This window comes from Osmerus mordax, chromosome 6, assembly GCF_038355195.1.
Source record: "Osmerus mordax isolate fOsmMor3 chromosome 6, fOsmMor3.pri, whole genome shotgun sequence".
In the NCBI taxonomy this organism is placed as follows: Eukaryota; Metazoa; Chordata; class Actinopteri; order Osmeriformes; family Osmeridae; genus Osmerus; species Osmerus mordax.
In genome coordinates this window covers 11,971,350-11,986,863 of record NC_090055.1, presented here as the reverse complement: position 1 = coordinate 11,986,863, position 15,514 = coordinate 11,971,350, and the positions used below count along the sequence as shown (strand labels likewise).

General features: G+C 48.4%; 1 protein-coding gene across 4 annotated transcripts in view; it reads left to right on the top strand.

The window, feature by feature from the left end:
- Window positions 1–13,792, top strand: part of trak1a (trafficking protein, kinesin binding 1a) — a 30,399-nt gene extending 16,607 nt beyond the window's left edge. For 2 of the 4 annotated variants that reach the window (XM_067238684.1, XM_067238683.1), the window contains exons 3-16: window positions 365–441; window positions 1,030–1,146; window positions 1,387–1,487; window positions 1,929–2,037; window positions 2,281–2,359; window positions 2,621–2,751; window positions 3,165–3,239; window positions 3,604–3,741; window positions 4,648–4,724; window positions 4,906–5,139; window positions 5,803–6,113; window positions 7,956–8,429; window positions 9,624–9,726; window positions 11,081–13,792. In XM_067238684.1, the coding sequence (XP_067094785.1) occupies window positions 391–441; window positions 1,030–1,146; window positions 1,387–1,487; window positions 1,929–2,037; window positions 2,281–2,359; window positions 2,621–2,751; window positions 3,165–3,239; window positions 3,604–3,741; window positions 4,648–4,724; window positions 4,906–5,139; window positions 5,803–6,113; window positions 7,956–8,429; window positions 9,624–9,726; window positions 11,081–11,852 (2,772 nt within the window). In that variant the 5' untranslated portion in view covers window positions 365–390 and the 3' untranslated portion in view covers window positions 11,853–13,792. Of the gene's footprint in view, window positions 1–364; window positions 442–1,029; window positions 1,147–1,386; window positions 1,488–1,928; window positions 2,038–2,280; window positions 2,360–2,620; window positions 2,752–3,164; window positions 3,240–3,603; window positions 3,742–4,647; window positions 4,725–4,905; window positions 5,140–5,802; window positions 7,061–7,955; window positions 8,430–9,623; window positions 9,727–10,270; window positions 10,361–11,080 lie in introns of those variants that run through there. The other 2 variants (XM_067238685.1, XM_067238686.1) reach the window with 2 other exon arrangements.
- Window positions 13,793–15,514: the final 1,722 nt, after the last annotated feature.

The following is a 15,514-nucleotide window of genomic DNA, read 5'->3' as shown; positions in this document are numbered from 1 at the left end:
ATCATAGAAGATCTAGACTGCTCTCAGCTTTACTGATTGAGGGGTCTTTGTGGAGTTCAGCATCACTGTGGAATAGCTGGCCATGATTTGAGGAGAAGTGTTAACATACTGATGGCGGTCATTCATGATGGCAGTCAAGCTATGTTCGCCTATTTAGGTGACATCTCTGTCGCTCGCACTCTCTCTCTCTCTCTCTCTTGCATCTTTGCATAAGTGACATCAGTAAACACATTATTGACGTAAAAGCCCTATTCATAACAGTCTAATTGTGTACCACTGATTAACCTCAGGTTGTGGACTGTACATCATGCACTGTACACATTCCTTATACATTTCTTCCCCTCCCTCCCTCCCTCACCTGCAGTTCTATGTGCAGAAAGAGTGGGCCAGATGACGAAGACATACAATGACATAGATGCCGTCACTCGTTTGCTGGAAGAGGTAAGAGACTACGCCACAGCGCCAACAGCACTCTTAAAGGTGCAAGGTCCGAGGTGAGGTGAATACCAGAGGATCCGTGTTGTTTGTCGTGCTGTGTATCTGTCTCGCTATGAAACGCCGGCGCTTGTCGTCATGTCTTGGAGCGCTGTCATTCGCGGAGATCTTTGCACAGGACCGGTTGATATTCAAATCGCGCTTTGAAGATTACTGATGAAATTCTTTGCCACTTTGCATGGGAAAGACATATGACTCAAAGTTGATGGCAGCTTAGGGAGCATTAAAGAACATAATAAACAGATAATAAATAGCTCCACCCCTCAGAAACCTTCTCTTTTAGTGTGGTTTCTAGAAGATGGATTTGCATGGTGCCCAAACTGTGACTTCTGCCCATGTCACTTAATGCCGGTTGTTAGTATAGGCTTGTCTCAATTTTCCATTTTCCAAGCCAATGGCTTTATTGAGGGATCAACCTGGGTTTTTACCATCCCTTAAACCATCCAATAACCTCCCCTTTGGATTTGCCTCTAACCAATCACGTGCCTCTTGGACCTCTTCCAACCAATAGTCTTTGTCTGTGTCCTATGGCAGAAAGAGCGTGATCTGGAGCTAGCGGCCCGCATCGGCCAATCACTTCTCAAGAAAAACAAAACGCTCACTGAGAGAAATGAGTTACTGGAGGAGCAAGTGGAGCACATTCGGGAGGAGGTGGGTGTGCATCAATGTGTTTGGGTGTGAATGTCAGTATGTCTTTATCTGACTTAAAGAAACCAAATATGAACCTCTCTGTCCGTCTCTATGTATTTCTCTATGTCTGTCTCTCACTCGGTCTCTCTCTCTCTCTGTCTCTCTCTCTCTCTGTCTCTCTATTTCTGTCTCTCTATTTCTCTTTCTCTCTCTGTCTCTCAATTTCTTTCTCTCTCTTTCTTTCTCTCTGTCTGTTTGCAGGTGTCTCAACTTCGCCATGACTTGTCTATGAAGGATGAGCTGCTTCAGTTCTACACCAGCGCAGCAGAGGAGAGCGAGGGAGAATCATCCACCTCTACTCCGTGAGTCCGGCTCTCTTACTGCGTGCTCATGGGATATGTAGTTAATTTGTTTCAGAATCAGCCACCTTCACCCCTGTTAGTCCTGCTTGCCTACAATGTTCTCTTGGGATCTGTAGTTCTCGGGAGCAGAAATGGACATCTCCACACAAGGCCTCACGAGTTCTCTTCTCTCACTGTGTGCTCATGGGAGGTGTAGTTCAATGGGTCTGTGGGAAGACTTTGTCACGCCTCTAGACACAGGAGGTTCTGTTACACCGGTGGAGAAACATTGATCCTCTCCGTCATCCATCCAAGTCACATGAATAATAGATATGCATGCTGTACACCCCAGCTGTGCCTTTACGGACCACACACACATACACACACACACACACATGCACTCCCACACTGATGTGCTGTGTGTCTCGTGTGTCTGACATGCTTCCTGTGTCTACTTGACAGCATTCGCCACCATGATGCCACCTTGTCTGTGCCAAACTTCTTCCCCTTGGACTCGCTGCAGAAGAAACTCAAAGACCTTGAGGAGGAGAACATCGTGCTACGTACTGAGGTACAGACAAACAGGCAGGCAGACAGGTAGAAAGACAGAAAGACAGACAGACAGACAGGCAGGCAGGCAGAGGAGAACAGTGTGTTGTGGACAGAGGTACGGTCCAGAGTCCTACAGTACGGTCCTACAGTACAGTATCAGTATCAGGAGATACATTTAATTCTGTCCATTTGGTATTGCAAAGTTTAATTGTCTCGAACCCTGCATCATCACGGCCTGTGTTTTCTGTCCCTCCACCATCAGGCAAACCACCTGGAGACAGAGACCATCTCGTACGAGGAGAAAGAGCAACAGCTGGTCAACGACTGTGTCAAAGAGCTGAGTGAGTTAGTTACACACACACACATACACACACACACATACTGTACACACACACACCTACCATGGTTGTCGAGGTAATTTTTGTACTAGTCCCAGTACACAATGTATGTGTGTGTATTAACAAAAACTACACACAAAAAATACAAAGGCTTTCCACAGGGGTTTACGTAGAGGGATAAATCTTGTACGTAAAGAAAAGCAATATCCTCTTTGAGAGAAACCCTGACTTTTGCCCACGCCGGTCTGTTTGCTCGCCCACCAGAGGACGCCAACCTGCAGATCTCGTCGATCGCGGAGGAGCTGGCCAAGAAGACGGACGACGCATCTCGCCAGCAGGAGGAGATCACGCACCTGCTCTCCCAGATCGTAGACCTACAGAAGAAGGCCAAATCGGTGAGTACTGGACCCAGATTGTCCATTTGAGAGGTGGATGGTGGGTTGGGGGTGGGTAACAGTAATGGGCAACACTTTTATCATCCCCCAAGTTAGACTTTTGTCGGATGTTGGGTCCCTGAATGTTTTTAGGAGGGTCTGGTACTCCCCCAGCACTCTCTTAGTTTGAATGCTGGCTGAGTGGACCAGTGTCATGGAGGATGGAGTATGCCTACCATGTCCAGCAGATGCTTTGATCCTGGGGGACTTTTAATGGTGTTTGTGCATTGACTGCAGAATGTGGTCCCAGTGGGAATTAAACCCAGAACCTTGGTTCCTAGAATGCCTTTGAAGTCAGTGAGGTGAAGTATTCTGGTGTGTGAATCTCCCTTTTGACTGTCTGTGTGTGTGTGTGTGTGTGTGTGTGTGTGCAGTATGCAGTGGAGAATGAAGAACTCACACAGCACCTAGGAGCTGCCAAGGATGCCCAACGTCAGCTCACTGCAGAGGTAGGCACACACACACACAAACACACACACACACACACACTGCCTTCCCCATTAATCACCCACAGGACAATAAGCGTTATTTAATGAGAACCCCTCTCACAATCAGCACCTCAGGGATGACTTCACGTTGCACTACAGGAGGCCAACCGCATCATTCACTTCACCACTGATGCTAATGGTGTGAAATAAGTCTGTAGCCTCACCTAAACACTTCTGTCTAACTGTACCCACAAACACAGTACAAGACTTGGGACTATTTGGCTGCATCTCATGTCATTAGAACTAAATTAAGCCGAACTAAACTCTGAAATAAATATCTGTGTGTGCTTTGGGGAACTTCCCTCTCGGTCACTTCGTGGGTCAGCTGCGAGAGCTGGAGGACAAGTATGCCGAGTGCATGGAGATGCTCCACGAGGCCCAGGAGGAGCTGAAGAACCTGCGGAACAAGACGCTGCCCCTCAGCACGCCGCGACGCTTCCACTCCCTCGGGCTGTTCCCCATGGTGAGAGGGGCTGGGGGGGGGGTGTAAGAGGGGAATGAGACCCTTCCTGAAAATGCACCAGGCCACTTCCAGTGTCTAGGGCTATACCACATGTGGTGGGAAAGAAGAGTTGAGGGGGGGGGGAGGGGGGAGGGGAGCTGTTTAGAGTGAAAGGGAGAGTATCAGGTCCATTGTAGGTATGTGTAGCACCGGGTGTATCTGTAACACGAATACAGCACAGCAGTGACGAGGACCTTCTCCATGTCTAGGTGCATCATGCTCTCTAGATCTGATACCAATAGTTAATAATCAAATGTGACACATCGACGTACAGAATTGAGATGGGGTGCAAGAATAGGGAGTCAGGTGGCTGAGCGGTGAGGGAATCGGGCTAGTAATCCGAAGGTTGCCAGTTCGATTCCCGGTCATGCCAACTGACGTTGTGTCCTTGGGCAAGGCACTTCACCCTACTTGCCTTGGGGGAATGTCCCTGTACTTACTGTAAGTCGCTCTGGATAAGAGCGTCTGCTAAATGACTAAATGTAAATGTAAATGTACTTACTGTAAGTCGCTCTGGATAAGCTGCTAAATGACTAAATGTAAGAAGGTAACCGTTCAGTAGATGAGACACAGAAAGAAAGGAAGAATCCAAAGGTCCAAGGTGTTTGGAGGACAAGCATGGCGTCTCTAGGGCAACTCAAGCCTCCAGTTTGTTTGTGTTTGGTCTGTGAAGGATAAATAAAGTTGTGTTAGAGTCCCAAGGATTTCTGGACAAATAGACTTGAAGAGCTGGGTTCAATTCATTCACAGAGTGCACTCTCCTTGTCTCCGCCTGACCCTCTGCTTTGCCATCGCAGTCTGTCTCACGCACACCATCGCTCCCCACACATTTACCTGTTTGTCTGCCTACCTGTCTCTCTCTCCCAGGACTCTCTGGCAGCTGAGATCGAGGGGACTATGAGGAAGGAGCTACAGATGGATGACCCGGAAGTAGAGGAGCAAAAGTAGGTTCAGTAGCCTTCCACTTCCTGTTTGTGACTCTTGTTTGTTGCAACAATGTGCAGATGACCTTGTCATGTTTGAGTATACACTGCTGGTTTTTCCAGTGTCACAGAGCATTATTTATTTATAATTTGTGTGTGTGTGTGCATAAACATTTGCATTCGTCATTCGTCACATGTCTAGGCTCCAACCCAAGCGTGTGTTCGAGACGGTGAAAAACATCAACCAGATACGCCAGCGTTCCCAGGGCCCGTCCCCCATGAACATCCCGGGATCCAATCAGACGTCGGGCCTGCCGTCGGGTCGCTCCAGCAGCGTGGGCACGCCGCGCTCCAGCGTGTACGGAGGAGAGGGCGGAGGTGGCGTCATCATCGACAACCGCACCAACAGCATCATACTGGAGTCACCCGACAACGGGTAGGATGGGTGGATGATTTCTTGCTGGTTGGCTGGCTGATTGGCTGGTTGGCTGATTTTATATGTCATATAAATGCCTGCCATCCTTCCCATGTCTCCATCTCTTCCATGTCACATCCTTTCATTTCTGACAGTTTTAGACTCTTTTCTGGTTTCCTGCATCCGTCATGCCACGCTTTGGGGGGTCGTTCCAGTGTCTCCGTCTCTGATGCCTGACAAAGCCTGCCAGTCGGCAAACACAACCTAGCTTAGCAACATATAACATGCCTGCGGTCTTTGTATTGTGTGAACAGAGCCGGGGTTGCTAAGCACAGAGAAACACTGCTATCAGTAGCCACCCTCGAGGTAGTTTACTGTTACTATTGAGTTCCCACTAGCAACCTGGAAATGTTTGACAAGGGAAACATTAAACCCACTTATTGAAGTCATTGTGCTATTCAAGAGATAATGTTGCCCTGATGATGCTGTAAAAGCAAGGAATGTGACAGGGGTTCTCTGAATAATGGAAGCCAAGTTATGTTGTGTTCAATAATGATGTTGGAGACCAGCTGTGATACTCATGTTGTGTTTTTAATTTTTTATTGTGTCTCTTTCCTGTGTGTGTGTGTGTGTGTGTATGTCTGTCTGTGTGTGTGTGTGTCTGTGTGTGTGTGTGTGTCCCAGGTCCGAGGACTCCAACAAGAAGCCAGGCACCCCGGGGACCCCTGGCAGCCAGGACCTGGAAGCGGCCTTGCGGCGCCTGTCTCTGCGCAGGGACAACTACATAAGCGAGCGTCGCTTCTTCGAGGAGGAGCGAGAGAGGAAGCTGGCGGAGCTGGCGGGCAAGGGCGAGCTGTTCAGCGGCTCCATGACCCCCACGGAGAGCATCATGTCGCTGGGCTCGCACCCCTCCCTGGGCAGCGGCTGGTCGGGCTACTCCTTCGGCGCCCGCTCCTACTTGCCCGAGAAGCTCCAGATCGTCAAGCCCCTGGAAGGTGACCTGCTCATCCTGAGCCCCGGCCCCGCCCACGGCCACTCACGCCCCCCCAGGCCCCTCCCCTTGCTGGTGGTGGACTCCCTGTGGGGGTTGCTGAATCAGGAGGAGGGCAGCCTCTCCTGCCAGCACTCGTTCTACTTTAGACACACACAACCGCGCTGCTGGTTCGAGATCTAGTCTGGAGCTCCCTAGGAACACCACAGCACACACACACACACACACCAGCATACTGCTCAGAGAGTACACAACTGTCTGGAGGGTTTTCATCTTGACCCTCATGGAATATTCATTTTCCTATGCCTAAATGCTAAAAATATTTATTTTCATACATAGTTTTTATTTATTTATGCTGTTCGGTTTTCAACTAGAGTGTGTTGGAGTCATGACAGATATAGTACAAGCACTTTTGTTCTGTACTTCAAGCTTACTGGATGACTCAGTAAACCAAGTCTATCTTTAGCCCTCTATTGCCCCTTGGTGGCCATAGTTATTCTGCTCACCATTAACAGTTCAGCTGTGGGTCAACAGCATATGGACACAGTTTCCCAAACTTGGATTAAGCCTAGTCCTAGACTACATTTTTTTTCAATCGAGAATGTTTCTCTTACTTTAGGACTAGGCTTAATCCAGGTCTGGGGAAATGGGACAACGTTAAGGTAAAGCCGAATTAGCAGTATGTTTTATTTCAAGTCTAATGGTTGGTTCAGTGTGGTATTTACAAAACCATTATGTTTCCTTGATTTAGTTTCTTCCTTTGGCTATCATGTTGCTTGTCAAGACATCCATATTTTGCATGTTTTTCCCCAGTCTGGTTTTGTTTCTGCTCGAACAGTATTTAAGGTCTTTTAACCCTGTCTCTTGAGTTCCTACTTCATTTTCGTTTTTTCCTATTTCTGTTCCCTCCTCCTTTGCTTTTTGTCAGTTTTATATTCAATAGCTCTTCAATAAAATATACTAATTTTCATACCTTCTTCTTTTCTCCTTTGTATTGTGCCTGTTCTTAACCTCCTCTATCAGGCCAAGTTAGTCTTTGACCTGCTAATAAGTAACCATTTGACTTGAAACAAAACAAATCTTTATTTCAATTAAGCAGAAAATATAAAGTTACTACACACAGTGCTCGACAGCAGAATTGAATATTTATCCTGCACAGTAACTCTTTCATATCAAGCCTAAATTAAACATTTCACTCAAACCCATGTCGCATATCTGGATGTTGATGTCATATTCATCAATGCCTGGTGCCATACAAAGGCTGCCCTGTGTGTGTGTGCGCGTGTGCATGTGTGTGTGTGTGCAAAAGTAGGCCACGCCATCAGGGGGCATACTGGTGGGAATGTTTTTGATATCTTTGACCTGCTGAATTTATTGCTGTGTAGACATGAGTATGTGAGCGCCTGTATAAACAGCCTATATATTTGGCCATGGCACAGCTTCAAGCTGCTCAACAAGTGGAGGTGGAGAGGTAACGGCCATCTCTCTATACATTGCTGTCTCCCGTCCATTCATGATGCACAACCATGTTTGGATATCACAGAGAGCAAGTTAAATTTAGGCCATGGCCATGAGTATTGTATAATCATTGAGTTTGTATAGTATGCACAGCTTTCAGGATGACGTTTTAGTGACGCATATAGCCGTTCTAAAATGTGTCTCTTTTCTTCCCTCTCCTCCTCCGTCTAACTCTTCCTCGTTTTTTTGTTCTTCCCTGGCTGTCCCTCTCCCACCCCTCCCTTACGTCCCTCCTTCCTTCCTTCCTTCTTCCTCTCTTCCTTCCTCCCTTTCTTCCCCCTCCTCTTCTCCTCCCCTCTTCCTCCCTTCCTCCTTCCCCCCCCTCCAGGCTCTGTCACCCTCCACCAGTGGCAGCAGCTGGCTCAGCCCCACCTGGGAGGCCTCCTGGACCCCCGGCCGGGCGTGGTGACCAAGGGGTTCCGGCAGCTGGAGGCAGACCAGGAGGAGGTGTACCAGTTCACCGACCTGGAGGAGGACGAAGGCTCAGCCGACCTCCCCCGCCAGCAACCGGGCGACCTATCTACCTCAGCAGGGGGCATGTTCAGCCGCCTGGGCCACGCCCGCTCCCTCAGCTCCTCCTCCTCCTCGTCCTTCTGCGTCATCAACAACAACAGCAGCAGCAGCGGGGACGACACTGCCCCCCAGGCTGAAGCCGATGTCATCGGAAGATTCAGGGATAGAGCGAGCCCAGGCAGCCCCCCTCCCTCACCCTCCATGTCACCCCCCCTTCCTGGGGCCAGCGAGCATGGGGACCCCCAGTCGGACCCTCAGGACCAGGCCGGCGCCGCAGACGGGGTGTCTGGTGAGGGAGTGCCTTAAATGGGTCATACAGCCTCGTTATGCCCCCACCACCCCCACCACCACCACCTCCTCTCTCAGGATGCTGGGTATTCATTGGCCACCCCCATCCACCCCCATCACCGGCCACGCCCATCCAAGCACGCGTGCACACACCCGCACATCCACCCATCCAGACCTGCGCAGGCCACCATGCCCCCTGAGTATATATGTATATATATATTATCTACTTTGTTTACCTTGGTTTCACCTCCAATCCATCTTTCTGTCATCAATTTATCCTTTCTTCATACTCCAATGCTGGGAAATGAAAATAGCCATCAAATGTTTATCACATGATATATTTGCTCTCTTAAGGCCTTTTTGTTATTTCCTGCACATCTTCCACATCATATCCTGCTTTACTATCAATGATTCATTTCAACAATTCAGAATCGTTGTGTCATCGCCTTCCTCTTTCCACTCTGTCCATTGGTTATCTGTCTCCAAAAAGGGTGTCAGATTACATTCTTCCTCTTGCACTGCATCCTGGGAAAAACCATGGCAGTATCCTGAATCTCTCGTCATGAATCTAAACTCAAATCCCCAAATCATTCAACTTCATAGTAATTGTAGAATAGCTTTAGGTGTCTGTGTTTTTTGTTTGTCGGCTTAGAGCTTGCGTAACTAGTGCTATAGGTCAGGTGTTGGCTTACACAGACACACACACACGTGGACACAGCCACATAGAAATACACTTTCTCACAAAGACAGACACACAGAGTAGCTGTTGGTGGCGTAGGTCCAGTGTGAGGGTCAGTGAGGTTTTGGTGTCTGTCTCTCAGATGACAGGGTTCTATTTAAAACACAGTATCTCAGCTGTCCTGCTCACATGACAGACCAGGCTAAGATAAGGCTACGACAGCTCAATGTCAAAGTCAAGGACAGGGCTACCAAGGCTAACATTAATGTCAGTCAATGAGAAGGCTTCATACCAGAGAGATACAGAATCTTGTTAAATCATTGTCCATACTCCTTTTTCTGTGTGTACTGTACTATATATCCTGTCTGACAGCCAACTGGATTCTTTGTGTGTGTGAGTTTGTGTGTGCGCGTGCACGCATGTGTCTGTGTCCCTGGACGTGTATTGAGTTGGAGTGTGGTAGTACCTCTTGGCCCTGTACTAACCTCAACCCTCTCCCCCCCCGGTCTCCTCCAGTGCACTTCCCTGGTAAATGCATGTCCCACACCAGCTCCACCTACACCTACACCACCTGCCGGATCCTCCACCCGTCTGACGAGCTCACCAGAGTCACCCCGAGGTAAGAACACCGCCACACACACACACACAGAAACATGGGTTGTATGTTGCTGAAAGCCTCCATCCAGGTTGTATAGCTCCAACTATACAGTAGGCTGTGGTGTGTCCGGCTGACTGAGAGCACCATGTTAGTCCCTCTGAATGACACTGTAAAGCCCTCTTTCTCAATCCTGGTCCTCAGGACTCCATGCCCCGCTTCCGACAGACGGGATTCAATTGAATGGGTCTTTATCAGGCTTCTTCTGAGCTTGATAAGAAACCCATTCAGTTGAATCAGGTGTGTTGTAACAGGGAAACAACTAAAACATGCAGGGCAGGGGGTCCCGAGGACCAGGGTTGAGAAAGGTTGCTGTAAAGGAACGAGGTGCATAGGTGTTTGTTTGTCCCTTGTGATATGTACCACATTTCTGCTGGTCTATCCTCTTCTGGGATTTTGAGATTTTGAAAGAGGTTAATAACAATCTGGGCTTGAGGTCATCTTGAGGGGTGGTCTCCAAGACCACGCCTACCTTTACCCACTGTCTGATCCGATTGGCCCTCCGCAGGTCATGTGATGAGGAAGAGGAGGCGGGGCTGTATCATGTGGTTCTGAGGGCTGATGTAGAGCAGGCTCACTGAGCTTGCTCCGCTCAGGGGTGAGCTAGCGGCATCTCTACGGAGGTCGCGACCTCAAAAGGTCGTGGGTCACCGGTGTTTGTCGGGGCCAATAATAGCCAGCTATCTGGGTCTAACTGTATCTGTGTTTGGTTCTAACACCTGTCAATCACACTTGGGCCCGCCTGCTAGACTGAACTAACAGTAATCCGCGATTGAGGCCACAAGTTAGGGGCTAATAATGTGTTTGCTTGCATGCTCAATAATACTGATAAGACGTTGGTTTGAAGCTGGTTTGTATACACTTGAAGCTCGCTGTACTGTTTCATAACTGTTATCCTGACACTGGTTGATTTAAATTCTGAAGCAATTTGAGGAAAATTTTCGATTTACTAATGGAAAGGTTTGTCGACTTGAATGGGATTCCTGGAGACTAACAGCATGTGTTTGTGTTCTGACCTCTGACTCTTCATCCTTCCCTCTTTTTTCTCCCCCGTTCTGCACACCCTCCCTCCCTCTCTCTGCCTCTATTGATCTATTTGTTCATCCCACCGTTCCTCCCTCTATGCCTTTCCCCCGTCTTCCATTTTCTCTCTTCCCCTCTTCATCCTTCCTCCCTCTCCTTCTCCCCTCTCTACCCTTCTTCCCTTTCTCCTCTCCCTCTCTCTCTTTCTCTTCCTCTGCCTCTCTATCCTTTCTCCCTCTCTATCCTTCCTCCCTCTCTTCCTCTCTCTCCTTCCTCCCTCTCTCTCTCCATCCAGTCTGCTGTCGGGTCATGGGTCTTCCTGCGTAGTGAGCAGCAGCAGCATCCGCTCCACCCCCGCCTCCACCCCCTGCACCCCCCGACGACTCAGCCTGGCCCAGTCCTTCACCAACCAGAGAGACTCCACCACGACCACCAGCACCTCCCTGGGCCTGGTGCATCAGCTGCAGGAGCGTGGGATCTCCGCAGCCATGTACGACCCCCTGAGCTGGGACCGAGCCACTGGTGGCGCCCCCACCCCCACCGGGGTGCCCCCCGCCCCCCACCCGCCACTGCCCCACCGCCCGGACACCCTCCCCTCTACCCCGCCCAACTCCCCCACCCACTCCAAACCGGGCTCACCGCTGTCGCCCTTCCAGTTCAGCCCGCCGGAGCCCCTGTACGACAACTTCCTGGCGTCCAAGCCGGCCAGCTCCATCCTAAGGGAGGTGCGGGGGGCAGAGGTGCAGGACAAGGAGGATGCGGCGGAGGGCAGCGTGCAGAACCTGCGTCTGGTGGACAAGCTGAAGCGTTTCAGGACCGTGTCCCCCGGGGGCCCAGGGGGGGTGCTGGGGGGGCTGCACCGGACCGGACCGCCCTTCAGACCAGGGGGGGTCACCAGCCCCATAGGAGGCCTGCCCGTCCTGAACGCTGGCATGCGAAGGATCCGTAGCTATCCTGCCGTGGTGGGGGCCAGCATGGCTATGAAGGGGCCAGGGCCCCCCAGCCCTGAAATACTGATTGCCTCTGCCCACCAACTCCACAAACAAACCAGTCTCAACGATGACTGATACCTTTTTCCCCACCCAGAACACTCTAATCGACAAAGTACACTAACTAATGGATGACTTATTTAACCCAGACAGCCAGGCTAGTCTAATCAATGGCAAATCCAAAACTTGGGAACCGATTTAGAACTAGTCTCAGTGATGAGTGAATGTTGCCTTTTCTCCCCTCTCTGATTCAAGTTGTACATAACTGTTACTATCCCTGTGACAAATCTACTTTGTGCCTGAGGGAAGATGGCCCTTTCTAACTGTGGGTTTTGTATCGGTGCTTGACCTTTTTTCCTCTGTGTGTGTCTCCATTTCTTTGTGAATGGTACCATAATGTATTCTTTTCTGCCCTGTAGTAGACTGAAGGAATTGTATGTAGCACATGGTATACGTTGTCCAGTGAGAGGACTGTGAGGAACCTAGCCCAGGTAAATGCCTATAAAAGCACTTTTGATTCCCAAGCCTAAACTTGTGGATACGAATCTACTCCTCTAACATGGAAATGGTGCAGCTCCTCAGGCCTTCTCCTATTGGCCCCACAGCACTGTGTCCTCTCCCCTTAACCAATGAGGGGCAAGCATAAAACATTTGGTCCAGTTAGAACCAAAAAGTGATATTATATTAGCAGTTGGGGTGTGACACGTGCTGAAGTCACTTCCTCTTTGACCTGTCACTCAACCCAAGCTCTTTCCAAATAAGGAGAGGGGAGGGGTCGCACTGAAGCTGGGAGGGTCGCATGAATGTTTGCAGTGTAAGTTTCTAATATGGTTTGAACTTGAAGACAGCAAAACTTCTAGTTTTATTTAATTGTAACCGACCAACCTAGCTGACATGCATATTAGTGTGCAGTGCGAGTATGCAAACGTGTGATAAAAGTTTGTTCAGGTTTGCCCGCTAAATACTAAAAAAGACTTGAATTACGGATAATCAAAGGTAAACATGTGAGAGAACATTTAAAAGTTTAGTTCAAAGGTCAACTGTTTTGTTGACCAAAGCCTGTCTGACATGAGGTGCACTCTAAGAAGACAGTGTCAAACATTTCTAATTTGCATGCCGTAGGATTACAGTATGAGTTTCATATTAAAATTTCTCTTGAACTATCGACTGAACTGTTAGCTTTAAAAACTGTACTGTACTTTCGTGAGGTGGAGAGATTAAGGCAGAAGTGTCCTAGTGCCTAATGACATCTTCCCCCGGTCTCAACCTCGTCTGACTGACTGACTTGTCTACCATGTTCCCCATCTCTGACTGTGTCCAGTTGGATGTTTCAAACAAAAACAAAGTTAGCCAGCCAAATAAATATGAGAAATGAATTCTTGATGGCATAGTTATCCAGAATGACAAGCTGTTGGTGGCTGGGTCTTGAAGTCTATTTTCTTGGAGAGTTGTTTGGCTGGCTAAGTGGGTGATCCAATGATTTGGCACCACCCCTCACCACCTTAAATGTGGTGTTAGCAGTTAAACAAGTATATTTTGTTGATGGGGGGGGGGGGGGGGGGGGGTCCTTCAATGGGGTTTTTAACTTTTAACTTTCAGTTTAACAAGCAGAGAGATATTCTATTTTAGGATTCTATTTTGCAAGAAGCACATAAACTCAAGTGTGTCTGTTTGAATGAGAGACTAGCTTATTTATCTATTACTTTGAGTCTTGATGCAAGTAGAGAGAGGAGTATTCACTGACATTGTGTGTGAACTTATTGTGTGTAACTTGAATATCTTTTGAATGTATTGTTCGATTACAGGTATATCTCCATATTATGTGTATATTGTAAATGGTAAGTCTGCAACGCATTTAAAGTCATGTTAACTTTTATAAAAGGGTGGAAAGTAAAAGGAACAAAAATGTTCAATCAATGAATCAGTCAGGACACTGGGGAGAAGAGCTGTGCTTTGTGTTCGTTGAGCTTCAAGAGTTCCTCTTTGCAGAAAAGCGATTAAAAACATAAATCAATAAAGTTATTGTCATAGCTTTTCTGTTTTGGGATTTTTGTGCTTGTTGGTTATTGTTTTATTAGTCCTGGCTCGTGTTGAAGTAGCTTCTCTTGACCACAGGGGGGCAGTCTGCCCAAGAATATACTGTATGATCATCATCTTGGATTTGGAAGATCAGATAGTAAGCTATTATAAACATCAGATGCATGAGGAAAAGTATTGAAATGCACATACTTCCCAAAGTAATATTAGGGCATTGTGTATGTACAGTGGCTAAGCTGGCACACCAGACTAACCATGCTGATTTTAACCTGGCAGCCGATGATGAGAGCCTCATCCCGGCTTCAGTGTCATCAAAGCCTTCACAGAGCTGGAGGATGAAGCATTGTTATGGTAGAGCAGTTAGCTGTAGTGTTGAGGGTCCATCACGATCTCTAACTGAAAGAAGTGGAGTGGGTTAGGGACCGTCCTCTTGTGTTGTTGTGTCCTTGTTGTTGTCTATGAGTGCCCACTTACAGCACGTCCCTACTTGCGGAGAAACAGAAACCTCTTCACATACAGATACATGCTACGCCTCACCTGGAGAGAACGAGCGCTTCACTTAATGACATAAAGAACGTGTTCAATTTGTCTCATGTTTATGCAATCAGACTGTTAGTTGAAACCAAGGCAAGCCTACATCTGAGGAGTTCCTGCTAATGCTGTGGTCATGGGAAGCTAACAGTGATGGACGGTCAACACTTTCCTCATTGTGACTCCATGTTTGTAGTTTTCTCCAAGACTCAATGTAGTCAGTCTAATTAACTAACTAGTGTTATTTTTTTGCTGAAATTTAGCTGCTAGGATTTATCTCATCAAATGGAGAAACAGGACTGGAGTTCTCAACCAGCCTGTGAGGTTAGCTCTAGTATGGGCATTGGTGGGAGGTTGACAAAGGAAAACACTAGGACTTTGGAGACACGTGAATCTGCTGTTTCATCTTTTATTTGAAGTATACCTGTTGTAAACCAACTGAGCAAATGTTTATCTGTGAGATTGTTGTCAAATGCATGAATGTTGCACATGTAGGACAGCCTGCCAATATGCAAATAGAGAAGGATGTTGCTTCCGCCAGCTGTGCCAACTTACACCACACCCTCCCTTCCTCCTATTCAGTAAATCCTGTGTCAGTACGAGAGACCCTGAAAGAGCGAGAGATACAGTAATCTCAGAGGAAGGAGAACTGGAGGGAAAATCAAAGGATTCAGTACATTCCTGGCATGTCTTTGAAGGTTTTCTCCTCAACGTCTGTCAGTCCTCTCGGGACTTGGCCAGGCTGACTCATTAGCTCCTCTCATCTCCTTTCCATTCCTCTCCTTTCCTCAACTTTCTTCTCCTGTCCTGGCCTCTCCTCTCTTTATCCTGGAGGTTTAATAAAACAGCAGTCACCGAGGTGAGGCGAGAAGGGAAGGCAAGGAAAAGCCACCACACAGATGGTCACTCCCTTGGCGACGAGGACTCGACACTCACGGCAAGGTCATGGCAGCGTCGCCAGTCACTCAATCGCTCTTTTCCCTTCTCTCGCCTCTCTCCCCTCGCTTCTCAGTCGAAGCTCCAGTTGCTTCCTCAGCCTCCTTCATCCACCCCAACTCACCCGACTCCGTGTCCCACCTACCTGCTCCTCGAGGGCCAGGTAGGTGGGACGTCAGATGCGCTGCTGCATCCCAGAGGGCTTTGTGGAACGGTGACAGTGGGGTGGTTTGAAG